Source organism: Grammomys surdaster, unplaced genomic scaffold, assembly GCF_004785775.1.
Source record: "Grammomys surdaster isolate TR1022 unplaced genomic scaffold, NIH_TR_1.0 206, whole genome shotgun sequence".
In the NCBI taxonomy this organism is placed as follows: Eukaryota; Metazoa; Chordata; class Mammalia; order Rodentia; family Muridae; genus Grammomys; species Grammomys surdaster.
This window is the reverse complement of record NW_021604651.1, coordinates 1,335,206-1,359,865: the sequence shown is the minus strand read 5'-3', so window position 1 is coordinate 1,359,865 and position 24,660 is coordinate 1,335,206. Positions and strand designations below refer to the sequence as shown.

Below are 24,660 nucleotides of genomic sequence, written 5' to 3'. Positions count from 1 at the left end.
AGTCTAGATCACCATGTAGTTGATTTTGAAAGATAATATAGAGCCTTAATTCAGGGATTTCAGACACAGATGACCAGACATTATGGGATTGAAAGGCTTTAAATTCGTAAGTAGAGACAGAAGAGTAATATTTAAGAAGTGTGGCTGATGGGATTGTCACAACTAGAGATGGCAATTGCAGTCTGATCTAGTAGTAAAGCTCTTCTTCCTCAGACCTCAACAACAGTTTTCAGCTTGTTAGGTTCAGTTTGATACATGGTGAAATACTTATCCTGAAAAATAAACATTCCCTCAAAAACACTTATTTTATTATCAAGCACAACATAGAGAGCTATGTATCAGTGTGTAGATGCTTCTGATTGAAATATTACTTCTAACAAGATATCTCTACCCATTCAAAGGCAATTAAATATGATATCACTAGACATTTTAGAAACTTAAAGGATTAGAAGAAGCATTTTTGGATTAATCATATATCAATGGGCTGCTTTCTTTCCAAAATAAAGTAAACTAACATAGTTTGTACAACAGAAATGACATGGCTTTCCAAGAGTTATTTCTTTATTAATGTCAATGTGACTAACTCAACACATAGTAACCCATCAAGAAGAATCATCCAACTCTAACTCATGAGCCAACCAACTGTAACGAAAATGGGCCTTTTCTTAATTGTGTGTAGAAGTATCCCCAAGTGATTGATAAGAATTATCACAGAGCAATTGACTATTTCTTATTTTGACAGTGCTCTTAATGCTGGCATATTCAAATGTTTTCACAGGACACAAAGAGGAACTTGAAACCTGAGGCTAAGCACAAAATGACTAGTTGTACACAGTGTATATTTTCAGAGCTTTCAAAATTCTGTGGTCAAAACCTTTCAGATGTGCACATTGATTTATTTTCAGCATTTTAAGTAAACTTATCCCTGTTCCTCAAAAAAACTGATGATATTTATGTTGGAACCTGCCATTTAGGCTTTCCTTTTTCTCTGCTTTGAACAACACTATCATTTCTTTCTTTCTTTCTAACAATAGCCATTCTAACTGGTGATGATAGATCTTTGTAGTTTCGATTTGCGTTTCATTGACAGCTAATAAAAGTGAGGGTTTTCTTCCCCCCAAGAAACATGCTGGCTGTTTTCTCTTGAAAACTATTTATTCATAACATTTGCCCAAATATAATTGCAGTTTTCTTGTTATTGAGCACTTTGCATTGTTTTATTCATTTATTTTGTTTCTCATTATGTCTTTGATCAGATTTTTATTCAAATAGGTTGAAGGTTTTCTCTATGGATGAAACAGATTTTGATGATTTCTGCAGAACACTTTTCTCTTGCAGTATGTTTTTTCTCTGCTGGCTCCTTCTCAGCTACTGGTTTCTTAGTAGCATGCAGCTACTCTAAGGCATCTTTGGCTTCTTGTGACCCACAGACGTCTTGCCTTTCTTGATCTTTGACTTCTGGAAGGACTCTGTGTCTGATTTGGCTTGCAGGTTGCTGCTGTTACTTCTACTTTTTGATTGAAGTTTGTGATATCTGGAATGGAGAATACTATCATTCTTGTGTATAGTCTTTGTGTAACGGTTCACTTTTAACATAAATCTCATGTTTGTCCCTGTATTCTTTTTCAAGACTTTTTGAGTGGTCATAAAGGGGCTCTTTGGATCTGTGGGCTTTTGAAGGTTTGTTAGTGTCTGTGTTTATCTGACTTGTGTATGTGGTGGTTATTTATCAGTCTTGTGTGCATGTGGCAGTTATCACTACTCTTAAGGGAATGAGCTTTACACCACCATGTTCCCTGCAATTCGTATAACTTTTGGAATGCACTCTCAATTTGAATGCAGAAATATCCATAAGCCCACCAGGTGATATTTTAAAACATTCAGCTTGCTTACATTAAGCAGAAAACAAGAGATGTTTCTGAAACCAATGCACTGGATTTGTGGTCAGGCCCTAATTTTGCCTTGCCTGCTCCCTTTGGCTGAGAGGCACAGCTAAAGATGTCAGTCCACATTTTATGTTCCTTAAGAAGTAGAACAGCCTTCTTCATCATCTTGAAATGATAAACACTACCTTCAACCTCCAGAATGGTTTAAGGACTTCTTCACCATGACTACTTTTTAGACATCAACAAAGTTGAGAAGGCTAAGCCAGTGAAGAGCGGAGAGCTTTGGTGTTTTGTTCATTCTGAGGTGGCAATGACACCAAGTTTCAGTTGCAACCAACTTGCAGCCCTTGCCAGAACAGTGGGTTTCACCATTCCATACCACAGGATTCAGCATGAGATTGATACCCTCCTTATTCATTGACCTATAGCAAAGAGCTATTTGTTGTTTTTCTGCCAGCTGATGTGAACAAAGTTCACAAAATCCAGTAAAATGGGAGCTTTGAACACAGATGGCAAAGTGACATTTTTGCCAGATAGCTCTGCCTTTTCAGAGTACACCAATATGAGGGTGCTAGCACAGGCTTTGGTGAGAAGAGACCTTGTTTTATTTTGCCTTTTAGAGACAGGGCATCACTTTGTAACTTTGTTGGGATTGAAGTGCCCAGGCTAGCTCCCAAACGTATATTCTATCCTATCTTGACCTCCAATGTGTTATGATCACTAGCATACATTTCCACACTCAGGTAAGTTTTATCTGTGTGTCTATGTGTGTGTGCATTGTTCACTCAAACTCTTGTGGCTTTAATAAACATATTGGTTTACTACATTTGAGTCGGTAGTAGACAACTAAAACATAGAACATAGAATAAATTGTACTATGCCATGGCAGGGTGCAGTGAGTATATCACAATAAATTACATATTTTGTGAGTTATTAGGAGCACCTCTAAGTTCTCAACTTTGCAAATTAATGATAAGAGGAAAGAAATAGTATGTTAAAAAGCTGATTTTTAAAGTTTAAAATATGACAAAGGTCAACTTTTCTTCTTTACTATTTATGTCAAATTCTGATAAACTACGCAGTTATTCTGTACAATCAAAACATAAACATACATTGACTCTAGTCAATCATTTGTTTATCAACCCCTGATATTACATTCATGAGACAAATATTTTAGACTTATTATTAGCACACTTATTAGTTGAATTCCAAAATCAGTAGGAAAATTATTAAGTAGCCTAATTTTGGTATTAATTGTATGTCATCAATCCAGAGCACATCAGCCCAGTAGAAACATGATTGCTGTTCAGGCAACATATGCTTTGCACTCCACTAAGCAATATTTATTTCAGGAAATGTGGTAAAGGAGTTGCTGCTAAAATTTTCTTTACTCGTTCATTTCAAAAGAAAACAACAATCCAGTCTCAATGTAATAGAAGCAATTTTTCTGGCCTTCAGCGTAAATTTGTTTCTTACTGCATTCCAAGAAACCATAAAGAGAGCATCCTGGTTGGTGTTGGTAAGAGGAAGCAGCATCACACCCGAGGCACCCAGCAAATGGGATGGAGAAGTTTTGCTACTTGGTTGAGTAGGTTCTACTTCAGCTGAACCAAAATTAAGTAACTGTGGACATTTTCAAGGTTTGATTTCTCCATGAATCCTTTGTTGCTGGTCCAGGAGATTTTCTTGTCTTTATGTTTGTCTGAGTTTACTTTTCCTATTGTTGTGCTAAATATTGTGACAAAATCAATGTAAGAGGCAAAAGGTTCTGGCTCAGAGTCCATTGAGGCAGAGCAGTCAAGAGGAAACAATTGGGCACATTATGTCTATAGGAGGAGAGCAGAGAACAGTGGGTGCATGCGTATCAGCACTCAGCTCCTTTCTACATTTGTACAGTTCAGGAAGGAAATGGCCCCATCCGCAATTAAATGGACCTTCCTACATCAGTTAATCTCAAGATAATCTCTCACAGCCTTGCTCAGAGGCCATCTTTTAACTGATTCTAGATTTTGTCAAGTTGACAATACTACCATAATGTCTTATTACTTTTTGAATGATACCAGGGGAAAGCAGTGTTTAGACTAATATTTTAAACCTGGAACAGACAAACAAACTGCATTGTGACCTTATCATAATGGCAATCTCACAAAACAGGTATAGGTAGAGCCAGAGAATACTCATTTTTAACAAGCGTCTGTAAATTTCAATGATATGTGGACAAGCTGGCCACCAGAGCTTAGTGGATGCTATACTCGCTGGAGTGCTATTTCCAGAAAATGGGTGCTTGGAACATTCTCTGGCATAATAAACAAACTAAAGTTCATTCTTCTAGGATTCCTTTCATGTGGCTACTGTCTTGCTTTAGTGAAAGAATCTGTTGGGAGCTGACTATCAGCTTTACAGCCATCTCAAGCCATATACTCTGGCAAGAGACTTGTTTTCAACAGCCCTCAACAGCTGAGCATACTCTGATAAACATCTTGTTACACTATTTAGTGACCCCAGCTGCAAGGTGCACGTGGTATACATGGCTACAAGGCATGTGATGTAGTGCCTTTAGTTGAGCTTGTCCACGATGGCAAGTCATGTGGTAAAGGGTATAAATACCCAGGATTTCCTTTCAATAAAAGAGACTTGAAGAGACTTGACCCCTCCATCCCCACTCTCTCTTTCTTGTAGACCCTGACCTGCAGACCAGAGCAGCAGAATGGGCCATTACAAAGTAGCAGAACAGGTCGTTACAAAGGAACGGGCTGTTACAGGGATCACGATGAGTTTACCTGTTTCCTGGTATTATGAGTATGTTTTTTTTCAGGTATTTAATGGTATGTAGAGCTTGATGGAAGTCAAAGAATGTTCCAAGTGACTGTTGGGACCTTGAGTTCTTGAATCTATCTTATGGTCAAGAGACTAAAAACAATTAAGAAACAAATATGTGATTCCATGTTTGTCCGGTACCATGTTATACCTGTTTACAAAAACTTAGCTGTGGATGAGAGGGTGATGAAAGACAGGATGAGAGAGAGGCAGTGAGGCAGAGAGACAGAGAGACAGACACAGAGACACAGAGACACAGAGAGACAGGGACAGTTACATAGAAAGAAAAATAAGCACATGCTGGCCCTGGGAGGGCAGAAAAAAGATAGCTACTCCTAGTCCACTGGCCTGGGTAGCCTGAAGGAAAACACTAAAGCACCCCTGCCAGCCCATGAAAGCCAAAAGAATGGCACTCAAGAACCTTCTGTGGGAAGCCACTGAGATGGATATAGGTGAGATAGAGAGGTAGGAAAGATGGAGTACATGGTAGAGAGATGGAAGAGAAAGGAAAGCTTAATGGGTTATATATACACTGTGGAGACAGGAAATAAAGGCTCTTTATGTGTGAGCAACAAGCAGTTATGAGGAGGCCATGGTGAGGTCCTGGCCCTGGGTGCTACCAAGGACCTTGTCTGAGTCTATAGTCCTGCTGCAGCTAGGTTCTATATTGATATCTGTGGCCTGAGTTACTACCAAAGGCCAGTCAGATGTCCATCATCTGAGTTGCCACCAGAGACCATGTGGATATCTGACAGCCATGCTTACTCAGGGGGGACATGCTGATCTTAGTTCTGTGATGCCACCGGTCGCCATGGGGACATCCAGGCACATGCTGCTGCCAGGGATCATGCCTAGGTTCATTCCCCTATGGCAGCTGTGTTCTGTGTTTATATCCCTGGCCCATATGACACAAAAGGACATGAAGGTGTCCCTGATCTGGACTGCTGTGATTAACTGGTCTTGTCCCTTGACAGCTACCAAACTTAGGAGATTAGTCCCTGCACCTCTCGTGAAGAGCACAGTGGAGTTGACCCAAGGACATGAAAGCAAGAGAGCTCACCCTGATGTTTTTGGCAAAGAAGAGGTGGAGGGCTGACCAACTCAGATATTTGACCAGATCCAGATATTTGATTTGGCCCACCCCAACATCTATTATATGAATTATCTGCTGGAGAACAGGAACGGGCCAGTTCTGTACATCCAAAGCTGCAGGATCTCCATGACATGAGGCAACAAGAAGATAATCAGCAGACATTCTCATGAAGATCCAGTATTAATAGTGTAGCAGCAGCCAGAGGTGTTGAATCAGACTAATGACTCATTATAATAAACATTTCAAGTGAATATAGTGTGTGACACTAAGAAGCACTATAGTTTCCAGGACAACATCTTTTGGTTGTTGTTGATAATGATGGTAGTGGCGGTGATAGTTTTTCCTCTTATTTTCTTTGTAGGGGGGAATATGAAGGGACACGAAGATGAATGGGATTGTGGTGCGTGATGGGAAATTCACAAAGAATCAACAAAAAGTTTAAAAAGATACCAAAACAAAAGTCACATTCAATTAATTTTTCTTGGAATTTAGATGGTTTTAAGAAAGTTATATTTTTAGTATTGAACTTTTGAGATTGTTATAAAAGAAAATTGTGCTAATGATGAAGCCCTTATCTAAGTCTCTTCAATGAAAAATGAACATTATAAGCAATTTGCTTTGTGACTAAATATGCGTATATAAACAACATACAGGTATACATGGAAACACTTACTCATAGGCTCCAGATGACATCACTGATCCAAAGAATACTTATGTTTGTTTGTGCATTCTATACTTCAACCCCATTTAGTCAGCTAAAATAAATGTCTTAGGGTTACTGCGCATAGATGGTGCAAGTCTTGATTCCAGCATCCAAGAGGCAGGGGCAGGTGGATATCAACGAGTCAAGGCAAGTGTTATATACACAAGTTTCAGGAAAGCAGATCATTTGGGAGACAGTAAGAAAAGAAAAGTCACTAGTCAACATAGGATTTCTAGACTGTTATTATGAAACATGTAGAATATGCCTTTCAATAAGATGGACAATTGAGGGCCTTTGATATTGCTCAGCTAAAACTCATTGTTAAAAAATTTCCACACAATCCTATCCTTCTATCACACTTCTGTCCCCATATGTATGGGGAAAAAAGGGGGGCCGCTGTGGCGGTGGGTCTCACATACATGAGGAGGTCTAAGGTTCCAGCAGCTGGGGGCCTTGGCGACAGCAGGCCCCAATGACATGAGGAAGTCCTTAGTTCTAAAAGGGTTTATTGTCATGGTGAATGGTGGATGGATCTGGAAGTACCCTCGTAAACCTCAGGGCAGTCCTGAGTTAAATAGGGAGAGAGAAAGGGGGAGGATCTGGGGAGGCACGCTTAATTTGCTCCACCCTCTGGCCTTCATTAGTATACAAATCCCTAGGGCCTGAGGCCTATAGTCACACCCTCTACCTGTGCACTTTGGGAGGGGTTGTAATGGCCTACATGACTGAACAATGTATGTCTATTGAGACGAGACTGCGCATCAGGACTCTGGGTTCTGGAGGCGTGGCCGAACACCTGCCAATTCTCATGTAGAGTCTCGGGGGGGGGTGGTTCTAAGCCCATGCCCAGCCATGAACCAGAATACCCTTACGCAGTCCCACACATATGGGCATAGCAAATCAGTTCTCAATACTTTAATGATTCTGCCAGACATCTCAGAAGAAGAAACCCAGTTTTCAATGTCTTTATCTATGATAAGGCACTAAAGGCCAGAAAACCAAAGGTGTTCAACATGAATGGTAAGTTATTTCAGATTTAAAGTATAATTCACTTCACATTCTTCATTGTGTATGAGACTTATTTTATATTCTTTCACTCCATGATGATCAATCAGTCTTTCTGGTGTTGAAGCCTCCCTCAACCATGGAAATGAATATAAGAACTAAGTGCTACATCCTGTGAAGATAATTCTCTCATGTTTTGCTGTCTTATAGATACATGAAGGATTACATAAAGGTAATAATCACAAATGCTAGGTGCCTAGTGTTTAATAGTTAGTATCCCCTTTCACCCATAAACTTAGTTCAGCACTTTCTCTGTGTCATGTCTGGTAGCAAGGATTTGTCATCTTGTTACTTAATGAGTTTCTCACAAATGCCACTAACATCAATGTACTCAAGAGGAGCCCAGTAATTTTCAAGGATAGGATTAATGTCCTCACCAGAGTACAGAAGGTCAAGAAGCTAAATACACAGTCCAGATGATTTCTGGGATCTAAGCAAGCAGAAATTTTGGAAGGTAGCCTACATGCTTTGATGACTCATCAGGTAGGTAAATGGTGTCACCTGGATGTTTCTTAGATACAGCAAGGGTATAAAGCACTATCTGACTATGTCACAGGACTCTAGGGTAGTGTTGCTTGATTGTTTTCTGAAGTAACAACAAAATAGACACTAGACAGGGTTGGCATAACAGCATAGATTAGGCTTCTAGACTTTAGTTGCTAGAAGCCTGTGTAAGCACTATGAATGTTTCACAGGATAGAAGAGTGAGCATTTGCATAATGTCATGCTATGCTATGGATTATAGAGAAAAGTTCCTAGATCTCAGAGCCTCTAAAAGCTACAAGTTGCTTGAGCAACAAATACATCAGCTGTCTGTGGCACTACTGAGAATAACATGAAGATTATCACTTATCCTTCCCTAGTTGACTCACAAGTAGAGACAAGACAATAGATGCTATGTATTTTGTTCCTTCTTTGTATAGTACTTGTGGAAACTTACATCTTGGCCTTGTTAATGCTACACTCAGGAACTCTTCCTTAGACTTCCCTATATAGTGAAATTCATTTCTGTTTAGGATATATTCCCTCCACTGAATGCCTGATCTGGTTTTTCCTTTTGTTATAATGTTAAACTTGAACACATATTATTACTTATTCTTATTTTGCTTTAAAGATTCTATTAGTTTCATTTCTGTATCAACGACAAAAAGCAATGTTGAAAACAAAGGTCTCATTTCAACTTAGAATTCCAGGTTAAAATTCAGCATAGGGGAGTCACTGCATCAGAAGCATGAGAGAGATGGTCACATGACATCCACGTCAAAGAGTAGAGAACAATGAATGCATACATAATAGCATGCTTTCCAAAACTAGCTTTCTCTGCTCTTTTACCACTTAGGAACCTCTGCCTCAGGAATAATCTACTCACACTGAACTAGGATTAAAAATCAAGAACATCTGCCTACAGATATTTTTCATCTAATTTAATTGAGATTATTCTCCATTAAGACTTTACCAGGTGATTCTAAGTTTTCATGACTGTAAAAACTTATTAACACATGGGTCAGACACAAAAGGATCATTTTTTTTTATTTTTTCTTCTCTATTCACTGCAATTCCCAGTTATTCTGCTGCTGCTCTGTGTCATGGAGATCCTCTCAATTATTGATATCATTGTTGGTTCTCTGTTTCTAATAATTTTCGATTCTTCTAGATATTGTTTCTTATGTTTCACATTGTTACCCCCATCAAGATAAACTGGCATCAGTATAGTTTGTAGGGGACTGACAAACATTTGATAGTCCTTATTCACAATTCACGTACAATCTTGAAGATATACTATCTCTCCACTTTGATATTTTATGCAGTGTGATTTGCAGCCTGGAAACCAACCAGTCTTCATTTTGAATTATCAGTAACATTGTACACACACACACACACACACACACAGAGAGAGAGAGAGAGAGACAGAGACAGAGACAGAGACAGAAAGAGAGACAGAGAAAGACAGAGAGACAGACAGACAGAGACAGACAGAGAGAGACAGAGACAGAGAGAGAGAGAAAGAGAGGAGGGAGAAAGAGATACTCTGATATATTTCAGATCTGGGTCTACAATATTTATATTTATAAATACTTATCTATAGTTAACAAACTTTCCTTATTTGGAATGCAACAGACCCAAAAAGCCTCTTGCCAGGAGCAGACTGTCTTCAAAATATGTGATTATGAATGTATTGATTCTGCCTTTCAACTCCAGTGGGCAGGTGCTACTGATTCAGCATGCTTTCTAGGGAACACAAATAAGAAGAGCTAGTACAAATGGTGACTGACCAAGAATCTACATCCTTCCTAGGAGGAAAATGAGCATAATTTTGCTTATGCTGTCTTCTATTTTCCTATATATTGATATATTCTGAAGTATTATCTTTTAGAAAGCTCAGGAGAGTTTCTAACTCATTAAATCCTGCCAATTTCATTTTTGTCTGGCATGGAGTATCATTTATAGTATATGGATAGTACTAGAAATGAAGATCAAGGCATTTACTGGGATTTTCAGTCACTGGACTTCTGATGAGCTCTTCATGGAGCTGAAAGAAAATTTGCTGTGTTTCTTATTCTATTGAGCTTCCTTGCTACGATGGTTTGTATATGCTTTACTCAAGTAATGGCACTATTAGGAGGTATGGCCTTGTTGGAATAGTTGTATCACTATGAACCTGTGCTTTAAGACACTCATCCTAGCTACCTAGAAGTCAGTATTCTGCTAGCAGCCTTCAGATGAAGGTGAAGAACTCTCATCTCCTCGGGCACCATGCTTGTTTGGAGTCCTCAATATTCCTGCCTCAGTGATAATGGACTGACCCTCTGAACCTCTAAACCAACCATAATTAAATACTGTACTTACAAGAGTTGACTTGATCATGGTGTCTGTTTAGAGCAGTAAAACCCTAACAAAGACACTCACCATAAATCTCAGTGTAAAATCACTGTAGTTTGAAGCCGAATACAATATTGAGCATTTCCAACATTTTATTCCATAGAAGAAGGTTGTATCATTGACAGAAAATTTGTATGTGTCTGGGAAATACTATACAGTATGTTGAAAGTTTTACTAATGACATGAATTCTTTTAGGGTGGTTTGATATCATTTCCAGGATCAAGAGTTCTGTCTAGGTTCAGGGAAGGACAATCATAGGCTGTGTGTCCATGTGAAGTTTTCTCACCCTAATTTGCCCATGTGTAAAATGGCATTAACACCACAGTACACACACAGTCCCTCAAAGAACTATAAGACCTTATAAAGGCCCAACTCAATGCTCAATAGCAGCATAATCAAAAACAGAGAATTTTGCTTCCAAATATAATATATTTATTGCTCTTAATATCTGTAGGGACTCAGAATCATGAGATTGAGTAAAAGAAAATTTAGAAAATATGCATTATAACCCCTGTTGCAGAGTTGGCAAATGACTGTCCCTTAACATCATGAACACTACAAAACTTACAATTATTTGAATGAACATGTAAATCACATGATCATTACAAATAAGTTCAAAGAGTATTAAAGAGGCTTTGGAGGGGCTTCATGTTCAACAAATCTATGAAAGCAAATGAGGGGCTCCAGGTTGCAGCCATGTGCACTGGACATCCACTCTTCAGTAATAATGGTAGTGACAGTGACTCAAAGCAGGAGCATCTGACCTCCTCTACCCAACCTAACTCATTCTCTGAAGTTCAGAAACTCTTAGTCAACCCTAGTCAAGATATGTGCAATGTAAATGAAGTCTAAAACATTAAGAGAGGACGTTTTAAAGTGATTGCCTTAGTTTCTTAATTCACAGCTTCCTTAATCAAGAAAGTTCCCTTTCCTAAATATGTCAGAGCTTCATTTGCAACTAGAACCTTCCTTTTGAAATGAGTATTTCATTTCAAATAACTTCACTTAAGATATTTTAAACATGCATCCAAATGGTATTTCTCTGTTGCCAGCTTACCTGCTAAATTTGTTACTTTTATCAATGATATGACAAATACCTAAAAAGAACAAATGAAGAAACACAATAGTTCCTTTCACTCACAGTTAAGGTGGAGCACAATCATGGTGGAAGGAAGGCTGGAACACCGGAACATGAGACCCTGGTCATATTACATTCAAAGGCAGAAAGCAGCAATTGTTGAATTCCAGTAACTCAACTTGTTACTACCCTTTCTATTTCTTTTGGATTTCCATAAAAGGGATGGTTTCACTTCCTCCCTGGAAGGGTATATCTTTCTTTCTCATCTAAACTGCTTCGCAAGCAACTTCAAAACACATGAAGGTCTCCTGTGGGATTTCAAAACGAGTCAGATTAACAAGAAAAGTATCTGCACATCAAGTATCCTTACAGAATAAAGGAACACTCATTGTAAGCCTCTGGTGTACTGCTTGCATCAAAATCTTACTTCTCTCATCATAATGTTCTTCTTGCCCTCACTCACACATCTCATATTTTTGTCAGATGTCCCTTCTCCACAGCCACCTGCTCAGGCACTGAAATCTTGAGTTCTCACTCCTCTCATGCTAGCTGTGAGGGAGTCTTTACTATGTGTCAAAATTCAGCATCTTATCCAGCATCCCTCACACAAGGTAGCATATTAATTACTGTCCAAAATACCGGTTTTTCTTATCAAATCTTAACATTCTATTTTTAAAATTTATATTCATTTTCTGTGGATAATATATTAATTGTCTGTGGTTTGGGGTTTAAAGGAAATGCTTTTATTAAGCACACCTGAAAACAAAGTAAACAGCTTATGTATCTAATCTAGGCACTGTAAAGATTTACATAGGGCTTTGTTTGGACCTTTGGACCCTGAGATTGTGGCAAAGCATGGTTACTTGATTTCCTTATTCCACAATAAACATTTATAAGGCTATCTCAAAGTGAAGAGGCTTTTTTCTTTTGCTCGTGTCAAGTTGGTATAAAACTAGCCAGGACAACACCCATAATTCAAGGTGCTATAAATTGTTTCTTTCCTCAAGTGTATACCCTAGTGTCCTAACTGTCCATTAACCACCTGACTCTACATTGCCTAGCTTGTGTATTGCCATGGGTTTCCCCTAATAACTGCTTAATGAAGTTGTGTTTTCTAGATACCTGTCTTCCTTCCTAGACTAGAGTGTCTACTGTGAATGTGAAGCCTGAGTGTCTGTCTCTCAGCTTCAGCTTTACTATTGCAGATATAGTTCATAATAGGTAAACAAAGCCAGTAGTTGGAAGCTGTTGCTTTCTTTTGTTAAGAATTTAAGTAAAGCTTACATTTCTTGGATATTTATGTTACAAGAAACAAACAAACAAAAAAAGAAACCAAGAACTAAGGCATCTAATCACAAGGGTAAAGGAAAAATTCCAGAAAAGAAGCTATGTCTGGATGTGAACAGAAACCTCCTGGAAGAAGGTTTTGTGTCTGCTAAGATGGACAGAGCAACTGGAATTGCTGTACTGTAAAAAGGTTGGAATTTTTGTAGGTTCAGAGGGTAATTACTTCATCTTAGACTAATGTTCGCCTTCTAGAAGTGCCATGCCTTGTTCCACTCTATATCTGAAGGTGTTAACCTTGTGATAATAAATAAAAACCTCTTAGAAGCTATTAACATAGAAGAACATGCAATTTAAACAATCAGAAAGCTGAGACTAACATCAGATGACATTTTGTAACTATAGCAAAGCTTTTCCCCACATCAATGTATCTGATTTTAAGCATGCCAATGCATTTTAAAACTTGCCTTGATTTATATCTTTTTTTTTTTTGTTCTCCAAAACTAGAAAAACTTTATGAAACAGTGTCCATGTTGGAACTTGGAATTTGAGGTAATCTAAATCTATGTTCTTGGGTGCTGGTCACACAAAATAGTTCAAGAATAATCTCTTTTTACCTTTAAGAAGAGGGGTGTGTGTGTGTATGTGTGTGTGTGTGTGTGTGTGTGTGTGTGTTTATGACACAAGCAGTTTACCTTGATGTATCCTTACCATCCCTACCAATGTCCTCTTCCCCCAGCAGGCACCCATGCTAATTCAAAGGCCTCCCCTGCCAGGGAAGCAAGTTGTTGGACAGCAGACACACACCTGTGCTTCTGCTCCTCCAAGTCCAATCCTGTCGGTCTAACTCTGCAATGAAACAGGAGCTGGAGCTTCAGCCAACCTCTCCTGTCCTGCCTTCTACCCTTTTTTTCCACTACTCATTACTTAATTTAGCAGGCACCAACTCCAACAGGCACCCCTGCTAGTCCACAGGCCTCCCAAGCTAGGAAACAGTATACTGACTACAGATCTTCTCCTCTAGTCTCAGCCTGCAGCAGAAACACTGTGGCAGCCTTCCTTGTTCTGTCTCCTGTTTATCCCTCAGTTCTACATTCTCTTCCCGCTCAGCCCGTTTCTTTCTTGACGACTAAAACTCACTCTCTTACTTTTCTGAGCTCTTCCAAGTGTTCAGGAACGATCATTTCCATGGTTGACTCATTACCAGACTCGAGCACTTAAACCTAAGTTTAATTAGAGAAAGAAACATGCGCACACAGCAATTGTGGTTATTTCTCAATCTGCATTCACGCCCTGTTGGAAGGGAACTAGCTATATGGTTTCAGTTTCAGTAGCTCTGCAGTGTAGAGGAGAAACGCCATGGCTGGTAAGTTTTCTCTGTTATTAAAGGGGCTCATTTGGGAATAAGACATTTGGAAAGGGACTTGCTTTTCTGAAAGCCATCACTAGTTTCTTGCGTTATTTAGATGAGCTGAATCTGGGCAAAGGGAAGACTGTGTAGAAGTCTGCACAGAAGATAATCTCTGGCCAGGGCCAGAAAGGAAATGGTGCTTTACTTGTATCTTGCCATCATTGCCATCGTTTTTGCAATTATTTATTTATTTATTTTACACTATTAATTGTCCCTAGTGTGACAAAGGGAACTGGATGAGTGACAGAGATGGTTGCAGCAAAAGAAAATGGTTTATGCTTCTTGAGTTCTAACAGAAAGACGGTAACTCAGTACATGTGCCTCACACTTTATGATTTTGTGTAATGTTGAAGGGAAATGTGGAGCAGCAATAGAAAAACAAGAGCAGGAGAAATGATGTTTGTGAAAGGGACATTTTGCTGATTCACTCTGAAAGATAGTATGCCTTCTTTACTAAATGAAAGGAACATGCAACTATTTTCTTGACTTGAGAATTCTTTGTGCCTTAAACAGACAAGATCCTGAAGGCAAAGAGGAAGCAATTTATCGAGTCTGTGACTCAAGAGACAGTAGATGGATTGCTGGATGAACTTTTAGAGAAGAGAGTGTTAAACCAGGGAGAAATGGAAGGAATACAACATAAAAATAGAACTGTTATGGACAAGGCACGAGACCTATGTGATCATGTCTCTAGAAAAGGACCCAAGGCAAGCCAAATCTTCATCACTTACATTTGTAATGAAGACTGCTACCTGGCAGAAAGTCTGGAACTTCAATCAGGTAAGACTCTGCATCTTAGACCAAGTTGAGAGTCTATTTACTTGGACAACCAATGTCTGATTGATATATTTCTTATGTAGTTTGAAGACAACTCTCTCACCTTGAACTCCAGACACCCATTTTTGTGTCCGTGGTCTTGTTGTCTGTCTCATGGCTCCTTTATTCCTATTCCTTCTGCCTTGTCTCTTGTAACACACATAGGTCTCTGTCTCGCTAATCTCAATCTCTCAATAGGACCTTGCTATGGTGAATTAATTTCCTTTGTCACTCTTCAGGTCTATCAGCTGAAACTTTTGTTACTACTAAAGATTCTAAGGGAGGAAATCCTTCCTCTTCAGATACACATACTGGTAGAGGAATAATATCCAGTGGACCTTCTTTCACCATTATCTTCACGGGGTGAACCGAAGTTGGGGGTGCTATGAGTAACTTACATTTTCTTCTTCTTAGTCTCTGTATATCTTTCCTGAGCAAAGCAGTTCTTGTGTATTTATATTAAAACTTTCTGAGTCTGTGTCCAAGTCTTATCTCCCTAGTTAAGTACCAAACCTTACCATTCAAGTGCCTAGTACACATATTCCCATTTTTTTTTCTGGATATTTTATCTGAACACCCCCCAAAGGTAATTTTGTCATTTTTCTCCAACCCACCTCTTAGCAGTTTTCTTAATCAATGCTATCATCACTGGCAGTTGTTCAAATCTGAAACTCAAAAATGCAGCCTAACCGCTTCTTTCACCTCCTACCTACTTTCAGTCTGTGGCTAGGTTTTAATGAGTTCCTCTCTCAAGTCTTCTATCGTCTTACCTCACACCTGTTAATCATAGCATATAATAGCTGCCAATTATGAAATCTCTACAGTCATCTATGTCAGCTTTAATTTTCTTGATCATTACAAGAAAAATAGTTATCATATGCCAATTGTGCTCCAGATATTATTCTACAGAGTGTTCAAGAATAAATATGACAAATTATACTTCCCGACTGAATTGAACTTGCGTAAATATTATTTAAAATAAAAAAGTATAATTAGTAATAAAGCTATCACTAAGTTAAAGTTGCCACCACTTCAGTCATAGTAACAATAATACAAATTCATTTTAAGACAACATTGAATGCAGTAAGAAAGTCAATATTCACCTTTGTTCTTACATGGTAGAAGGCTGTTTATTATTCATGATGACTATAAAATAGTCATTCTCAATGAGCAAGGAGCTCTCTTACATGCCAGACATCTTCCACATTGTGTCTCACACCTACAGTCAACAGAGCTAACAGAAATATGCTTACAGTTATTCTGTAAAAGACATTGCAATGAATGTGAGAAGATTATTTGTGGAAGGCTTTGTAAGCTCAGCTTAGATGTGTCACACACCAAACACATGTGTGACTTCTATGGGATACAGCTGATGACTCAGACAGGATACGTTCTGGAGTGATGGTAACAATGACAGCTTGACGGTCCACGGTGACGGCATCCTACAGACACTGAGTACAGAATCTGAGAGTGTACAGTCAACTTTTCCTACAAATAAAAAGCAAACATAAGCTTCATTTCACACAACATAGAATTACCACAGAAAATATTTATTTTGCAAATGACAAAACCCTGCAGATTGATTGGAACGGTCTGCATTGAAATGGTCCCTCTAGATTATAGAAGCTGAGGCAGTCAGCACAAACCACACCCCTTTTTAATAATGTTACTTTTGAGTAAGTTCATTTTTTTCTTAAGAATAAATACAGATGCATGTTACAAGAGCAGTTTTCCACCATAGTTCTGAAATAATATCTTCTAGAAGACAAACCTTCCTCCCCAGGTCAGAAAGTCAAGTGTTTACAAAAATCATTTATCCTAATGGATCAACTAATGGTTATTAATCCATGTATTTTCTCAGATATTTCATTTCATGTAACATTCCCATATAACTCAATATTTATTGTATTATTTTAAAAAATCTCTAGTGTAAATAAATATTTGTTTAGTTTGTTGTTGCTTTAGATATATTTGTTCAGAGCAAGACTTCTTTTACCAATTAATGAATATTTTCACATTTTTTTCTGTATACTAATTCTAAGTAGCGTGTATTCTTTTTGACAACCAACCCATTTTTGTGAGTTTGTTCAACTTGCTAAATACACAACAATTTATCTAAATTCCTTTTATAATTAGTTAAATTCTGTCTGTTTTAATTGCTTAATTTCTATTGTCCAGGTACCTAATAAATTATTTCTATTTTGAAATATACAAAGTTTAGATCAAATCATTTAGAAGTACATCACCTTGTTTGATGGTACTAAACTTGGAATACAAAAAAAAAAAAAAAAACCCAAGAAGCCTCAGGAACTACTGACATAAACCATGAAAACAGTTTTTTAGAGATAGTCAATAGTGAGTGACATCAATTCACAAAATTTGTAAATTAAGTATCATTTACCATTCTACTCTACCTCACTTTCCTTCTAGTTCACATATTCAATGTTGTTCCTTCTTTGGTTAATATGCAAACACAACAGAAAGTGATGCTGGGATGCTGGGTCAGATGATCATTTTTATAAAGTACTTGATGCCTACTGTTGTGTATAATTTTTTTTTAAAAAAATAGGTAAACGTGTTTTTAAAATTATTACTATAATCACATAAGAATTATTTTCTATCCACCCTCACTACTTAAAATTTTCTCCTAGGCTCAAATTCTTTCTAAAATAAATATTAAACATTTTAATATTACTTGCTTTGTTTTTACCTGAAATATACTAATATTTTAATACATTAAAATTTATTTATTTAATAAAATAAATATATTTACTTAAAATATATTTATTTAATAAATTTTAGTATATTTAATATTTTAGTAATAATACTAAAATGTACTAGTCAAAATACTAATCCAAAAGCAGATCCCCCATTACATCACTGGGGATGTCTGGCTTTGAATGTGTTCCATTAACAGTGATCTGTATTTTGTTCTACAGTGTGATAATTAACTCAGGGTTGCCCTCATCTGTCTACAGCTAAAGCTGTAAGGGAGTGGGTTTGAGAGCATCAGAGTTGAATGCACTTATGGTATTTTTCATCTCTTATAGAAACAAAAGAAGAACATAAAAAAGAAGGCGGTACACTTCCAGGACTGAGTGGAAGCCTCAAGCTTTGTTCTTTAGAAAAAATCCAGAAAGAAAATCCTTCAGAGGTGCTGTGTTCAGAATCCAGGATGGAACAAGCTGAAGAATTCTGAGCCCATCCTGGAGGGTGGTGGTTCTGTGTCATAGTCATGTTCATTGCAATGTCCCAAATTTAGAGATTAGAAACCAAAGTCAGATGTGAAGCAGCTCTTAGGTCTACAGTCAATGACACACACACACCCAAAAAAGAATGAAATTTTACAATTTACAGATTCTAGCTACAAATTTCCTTCATTTTTTAAAAAATTTCACTTTCAAAATTACAGTCAGATTCTCAGAACTCACCTAGTGTTTCACAGACTCCACTAGCTTTCATAAATTAAGACTCAGTTTTCTCCCTATTCTTATTCTAACTTGAGTAAGGTTGGTTTCTTGAAAGGATTAAGAGAAGGAAATTAGGAACTGTCATAAGCACATAAAATAGATAATGAATTAAACAGCGCTGTCCATTCAATCTGCTTTTCATATAGATTTATCCAGTAATGAATACATCACGTCTTGCCCTCATTATCTGCAACATAGAGTTTCAACACCTTTCTCGGAGGGTCGGAGCTGATGTGGACCTCAGAGAAATGAAGTTGCTGTTAGAGGATCTGGGGTATTCTGTGAAAGAGAAAATAAATCTCACAGCTCGGGTAAGAATTCTCAAGATATGGAAACAGTGCCCATGTCTTTCTTTCCCTTAGGTAATGCTAGAAAAAATGTTAGAGAAGCTAAAGACTGATGTTTTGCTAGTTTTACACTGGTGATATTCTTTAGTGACTAGCCACTGAATATTATCTATGCCTGTCAAATGCAAACATGGTTTAGTCAAGTTCTCATGCAACATCTAACTGCAAAATGTTTCTATCAGCTCAATAATTTCAGGATGACTTCCTATGATTTTATAGCCTTGCTTTATATAAAATTGAAAATTAGAAATTTTTATTTCCATGTCACTGACTTTTATGTATTTATTGAAGGACTCCTTTTACTGTCCCTGGTGAAGTCACAATGTAAAATCACTGGTTTTGTCTCTTACAGGAGATGGTGAAAGAGGTGAAAGAGTTTGCTGCCTGCAAAGAGCACACGACTGCTGACAGTACTTTCCTAGTATTCATGTCTCATGGTATTCAAGAGGGAATATGTGGGATCACGTACTCTAATGAAGTTGCAGATATTTTAAAGTTTGACACAATCTTTCAAATGATGAACACTTCACAGTGCCCAAGCTTGAAAGACAAGCCCAAGGTGATCATTATTCAGGCATGCCGTGGAGGTGAGTACTGATGGTTTAAAATAACAGGGCATTCTCATTGAGACTTTATTATTTATAGACAGTACTGTTCAGTGTTTGGGTGTTGATTCCTAAATATCAAACATCTATTTTACCACTCATGTATTCTATGGATTTTAGATCAAATTGGTAAATACTTGCTTCATTTTTTTACTAGAGAGTATTGATATTAATGATCAATGCATACATATTGATCTTCGCATATTATTGCAAAAATAATTAAGGATAAAAGGAATTGTTGAGACATAGCTTACAACAAACATTTTATACATATAAGTGTATTCATATTCATAAACAAACACATACATATATTAATAAAAGACAAACTAATAAGTTTAGAAATAGGGTTTAAGAGAAGTTTCAAGACAACAGTAATTTCCTTGAAAAATTGTTTGTAATATGAAATCACTTTTGGTTTTCCAGAGAAAGAAGGAGTGGTTTTGTTAAGTGACTCAGTAAAAGACTCTGAAAAGGAATTCTTAGCAGATGCAATTTTTGAAGATGATGGCATTAAGAAGGCCCATATAGAGAAAGATTTTATTGCTTTCTACTCTTCAACACCAGGTAAAGGGTTTTAATACAGATTGCTTTTGTCTCTATTACAAAAAGAGGGACTCCATACATAACATTACATAAGATTTTTAAGACCATTTTTAAACTTCATATCCAAACCCCCTTATACACACAGACAAGATATACATGTCTTTTTTCTGAATTAGTGAACTCTTCATGCTGCATGATAGTTCTTTTAAAACTATGAGAGATAATATAGAATTACATAGGTAAACATCCTCCCTAAAGTTATATAGAATCTTAAAGGTGTACATCACTAGCTTAGTTAGAACATCACTGTACACAGGCATCAAGTATTTACAGAATCTTGATGATTGGAATATGGAGACAGAAAGATTGGTCACTTAATCTGAGATCCTCAGGGCCCATGAAAATCTCGACATTCATCTGTAATCCCAGTGTTCCTCTGAGGAGTTGGGAGCATAGATACAGGCCAGCTCACTTATGGTACATATTAGAGGATAAGTAAGTTTTAATGTGAGACATTTTATACATTAAAACAAACATTTGTAAGTAACTCAAATGTATGCTAACTGGTATATTCCGATTACATTCTTGTATTTTCATTTATCATATCTAATATTAAGTCTAATTGTTTCCTCATGCTGAAATTTCTTCAAATTTCTCACCAATATATGCAAATATACTGTCATTGTGGCAAGATAAGGTGCTATTTGTGAAATATTGAAGAATCCCTAAAACATTCACATTAAGTTCCTCTTACTAAGGTTTGAATTTTAACGTGTTACTTACTATGTTAAGGCTTAATTAAAACTCATTTGTTTCTTTTATTTCCTGAAGTTTACATATTTTTGAGGTCTATATTCTTTTACTCAAATATGTCCTTAAGGTCTCACATCTAATTAAATAGCTTATAAATTATATTACTGACTATGGTTTCACACTCCAGATATTTTTGCTTTGAATGATAAAATCACAGGCTATGGATACATTCTGAGTCCATAGGGCCTAACTGAACTATTGGCTACTGATAAATTCTGGAAGATGGATAGTCATCTGAAGAAATACATCAGTTAGTAAGCCCATGAGACTCTATTACATGGTTTCATACTCATGGTCACTTGGACAGTCCTAATTATACTTAGTGAATCACTAAAAATACAAAAGACATGCATACAAGAAAGAGACATATAAGGGAGAGAGGCTGGTGAATGAGTGGAAGGAGCTTAAACAGAACAAGTCATAAACATAATCAGATGCATTTTACACATGGAAGAAATCATCAAAGAATACATGTATTTAATTTAAAAATAACAAACCAAAGCATCCACTGGTTTCCAGCTTAAGAATGCAGCTAGCTTTATTATTAGATGTAACTGTTCCTTTAAATAATTTCCTTTTGTCTTGCACCATACATCGATCTCCGGTTCTAGATTCTTCTACATTCTTGCTATCCACCAGCTGAATTCTGTCTCCTTTTCTTTTGTCTTCTTCACTATTCTTTATAAATGATTCAGATTCTACTCTTCCACTATCAAACCCAGCTGCCTTTGCTTATATAAAGTATAATCATACAGTAGGACTTTTATGAAAGTAACCTGGCCTTTTATTATTCATTTCAATGTGAAAGGTGCGTTCAGAGATACCTGCTTCCACTCCTTTCCATTTCCTTTAACTTGCTTAGATATTTGTTGTGTGTCATCTATTCTTCAATTATCTCATTTTTTTTGGAATAATTATCCTCATCTTACAGTTAAGAACATTGCATTTAAAAATGTACAATGAACTTTTATCAAATTTATTACATTGAATCCTGGAGACACACACTCAAATACTTATTCTCCCAAACCTAATTACATTCCCTTCTGTAGTCAGCCTAACTCTCTATTAGATTTTTACCTTCTTGAAATCAGGAGCTACACTGTCTGAATATCTGCATTGTTTACAGAAACCAACTTGAGTAAGAGGGAAAATCTACTCATTGAACTTTGTATACACTGAAAAAAATAGCAGGCAGTATATAGAATACAGTATAACCACTATAATGTGTCCACCTAGAGTTGAAAGGCTGGATCTGTATCAAGGGTTAGATTTATTCTAAGAATCAGAATGTACTTTATTCACAGATAGTGTGTCTTGGAGACATCCTGTCCGAGGCTCTCGTTTCATTGAGTCACTCATCAAACACATGAGGGACTATGCCTGGTCTTGTGACTTGGAGGACATTTTCCGAAAGGTAGGGCTCTAGATGCTTTATCAATTCTATTTCCCTAGTCTTTGGCTCCTCAAATTGCTTCTAATGGAAAAGTTCTGGGCATGTTTGTCATTCTTTCAAAAGGGCTATCCATACATGGTGCCAATATTTTATGATCAGGAGCCTTAAGAAATAATCATATATATTAATTATATCCTTACCTTGCTAGAATATGGAGCATAATCTAGTATCTCTGTGCCTATCATATTTGTCAACTACAACAAGAGAATTTAATAGTCCGGGAAATTATCTCGTAACTTTGATTCTTACAAATGCCATAAGTTATTGTTTTACTATTTATTGTCATGCTAGTCAGTGCAGTCTTTGTCCATCTTGAGTTGAGATCTAACTCTCTGAAAATTATGGCTATAAACCTTTCATTTACTTCTAGGTTCGATTTTCATTCGAACAACCAGAATCTAGGCTACAGATGCCTACCACTGAAAGGTTGACCCTGACAAAACGTTTCTACCTCTTCCAAGGACATTAAAATAAGTATGCCATACCAATATCTTTGTACACTTGTGTGCATATGTGCGTGCATGAGTGTATGTATGTATGTATGTATGTGTGTGTGTGCATGTGTGTGTGTGTGTGTGTGTATGTATGTATGTATGTATGCACAATAGGGGAAGGTTGGATGAAGACCACTGAAGAGTAATAAAACTGTTCCCAACCTATGTTTTTACATCTGGTGTAATATATGGAGAAATCAGGGACAGACTGAAGGAACACCATATTTTCAGTAGTTTACAAAGCACTTTGATTTTTCTTAACATTCTCAGAGTTGGCTGTTATGAAACAAAATTTTGAGAGGCCTATGTTCTATATGTCTACATTTTATCTCAGTAGGATAAACACTTACCCATGTCTTGGGTTCTTCTCTGTTTTGAGTGTGTATACTAGCATTACAGTGTGATACTATATTATGCACAGATCTCAGCAGAATGCTTATGTTTTTTTAATTTCTCTTTTCTATAGGAATTCAGGAGTTCATTCTTTTTTTTTTTTATTGGATGTTTTATTTACATTTCATATGTTGTCCCCTTACCCCATCCCCCACCCACCCAGGAACCCCCAATCCCCTCACACCTCCTCCTTCTTCTTTGTGGATGTAACCTCTATCTACCCCCCCACTCCCACCTCCCCACCCTCAAAACTCCCACCCCCTGGGGCGTCCAGCCTTCATGAGGTCAAGGATCTCATCTTCCATCTGTGCCCAGCAGGGCCCTCCACTCTTATATATTCAGCTAAGGCCCTGGATCCCTCCATAAGTGCTCCCAGGCTGGTGGTTTAGACCCTGGGAGCTGTGGTTGGTTGGTATTGTTGCTCTCCTCTTGGGGCCACAAATCCTTTCAGCTCCTTCAGTCTTCACTCTAACTCCTCCATTGAGAACCCCATGATCACTTCAATGGCTAGTTGTGAGCATCTGCCTCTGAATATGTCAGACTCTTGAAGACCTCTGAGGAGACATTCATATCAGGCTCTTATCAGCATGCACTTCCTGACTTCCACATAAAATGCCCAAGATGCAACTCACAGGCCACATGAAGTCCATAAAGAATGAAGACCAAGTGGGGGTGATTCGGCCCTTCTTAGAAGGAGCAACAAAATACTCAAGGGAGCAAATATGGAGACAAAGCGAGGGACAAAAACTGAAGGAGGGGCCGTCTGAAGACCTTTCCACCTGAGTATCCATCCCATGTGCAGTCACCAAAGGTAGATGCTGATGTGGAAGTCAGGAGTTCATTCTTATGTACCTGTGCTTGGAATCATGCCAATAAGAAGCCAATAATACTCTAAATTATGCAATAAATCTTAAAACAAAACAAAACTGAAAGGCTATCTTATTTGTTGCTGCTGTAACTATTTGATGTTTCTTTATTTAATTTTCAAAACGCATAAGAATAACTTACATCAACTATTATTGAATTTATTGTTTGAAAATTTTACACATGTATAAAATGCATTCTGATTACTATAACCTCATATCCTCTATAGTATTCTTCCATATAGTACAATTATTCTCCTATTTACAATTCCCATCAAAACATCCATATTTTTTGTTTGTTTTTGAGATCCACTGAGTTTAGGCAGAATTGCTAGTATAATCATGAAAATGGAATGTCCACTGGAGTCTGGTAGAAACCTTCATGGAAACACAACTGAAGACTGTTAACTGCCTGTCTCCCAGAATCCCTTAGTAGCCAGAGCATCAGCAGAGTTCTTAGACCTGATTCTTGAATGCAGAACTGGATGAGTGCCATTATTTCTTTTAAGATATCATTTGCTGCCTTTTCTTATAGTCATACGGACACCACAGGTTTCTGAATTCTAAGAATTTAGTGGTCAGCAGAAGAGATGTATAAAGTATAACTGAAACAAGGATAGCCCAAATAATAAATGGTATCTCAAA

General features: G+C 37.3%; 1 protein-coding gene and 1 long non-coding RNA gene across 2 annotated transcripts; one reads left to right on the top strand and one right to left on the bottom strand.

Moving 5' to 3' along the window:
• Positions 1-1,136: 1,136 nt before the first annotated feature.
• LOC114624440 lies at positions 1,137-11,737 on the bottom strand. Its single transcript, XR_003711917.1, has 2 exons — positions 11,587-11,737; positions 1,137-1,534 (listed from the first exon to the last, which is right to left on the bottom strand). It is a non-coding gene; the product is annotated as an uncharacterized LOC114624440 (long non-coding RNA).
• A 2,388-nt stretch (positions 11,738-14,125) lies between these two features.
• Casp1 (caspase 1) lies at positions 14,126-24,078 on the top strand. The gene is made up of 9 exons (XM_028771328.1): positions 14,126-14,173; positions 14,732-14,998; positions 18,085-18,188; positions 18,651-18,815; positions 19,204-19,438; positions 19,880-20,020; positions 22,117-22,226; positions 22,636-22,743; positions 23,983-24,078. Exons 1-8 carry the CDS (start codon positions 14,167-14,169, stop codon positions 22,732-22,734), a joined length of 1,128 nt encoding a protein of 375 aa, XP_028627161.1. The 5' UTR covers positions 14,126-14,166; the 3' UTR covers positions 22,735-22,743; positions 23,983-24,078.
• The last annotated feature ends 582 nt before the right edge of the window (positions 24,079-24,660 follow it).

Excerpts from the sequence above, each read along its gene's own strand:
- Casp1 (XM_028771328.1), top strand. Across the intron at positions 14,999-18,084 it reads AAGTCTGGAACTTCAATCAG|AAACAAAAGAAGAACATAAA; the intron begins GTAAGACTCTGC and ends CATCTCTTATAG. Across the intron at positions 19,439-19,879 it reads TATTCAGGCATGCCGTGGAG|AGAAAGAAGGAGTGGTTTTG; the intron begins GTGAGTACTGAT and ends TTGGTTTTCCAG.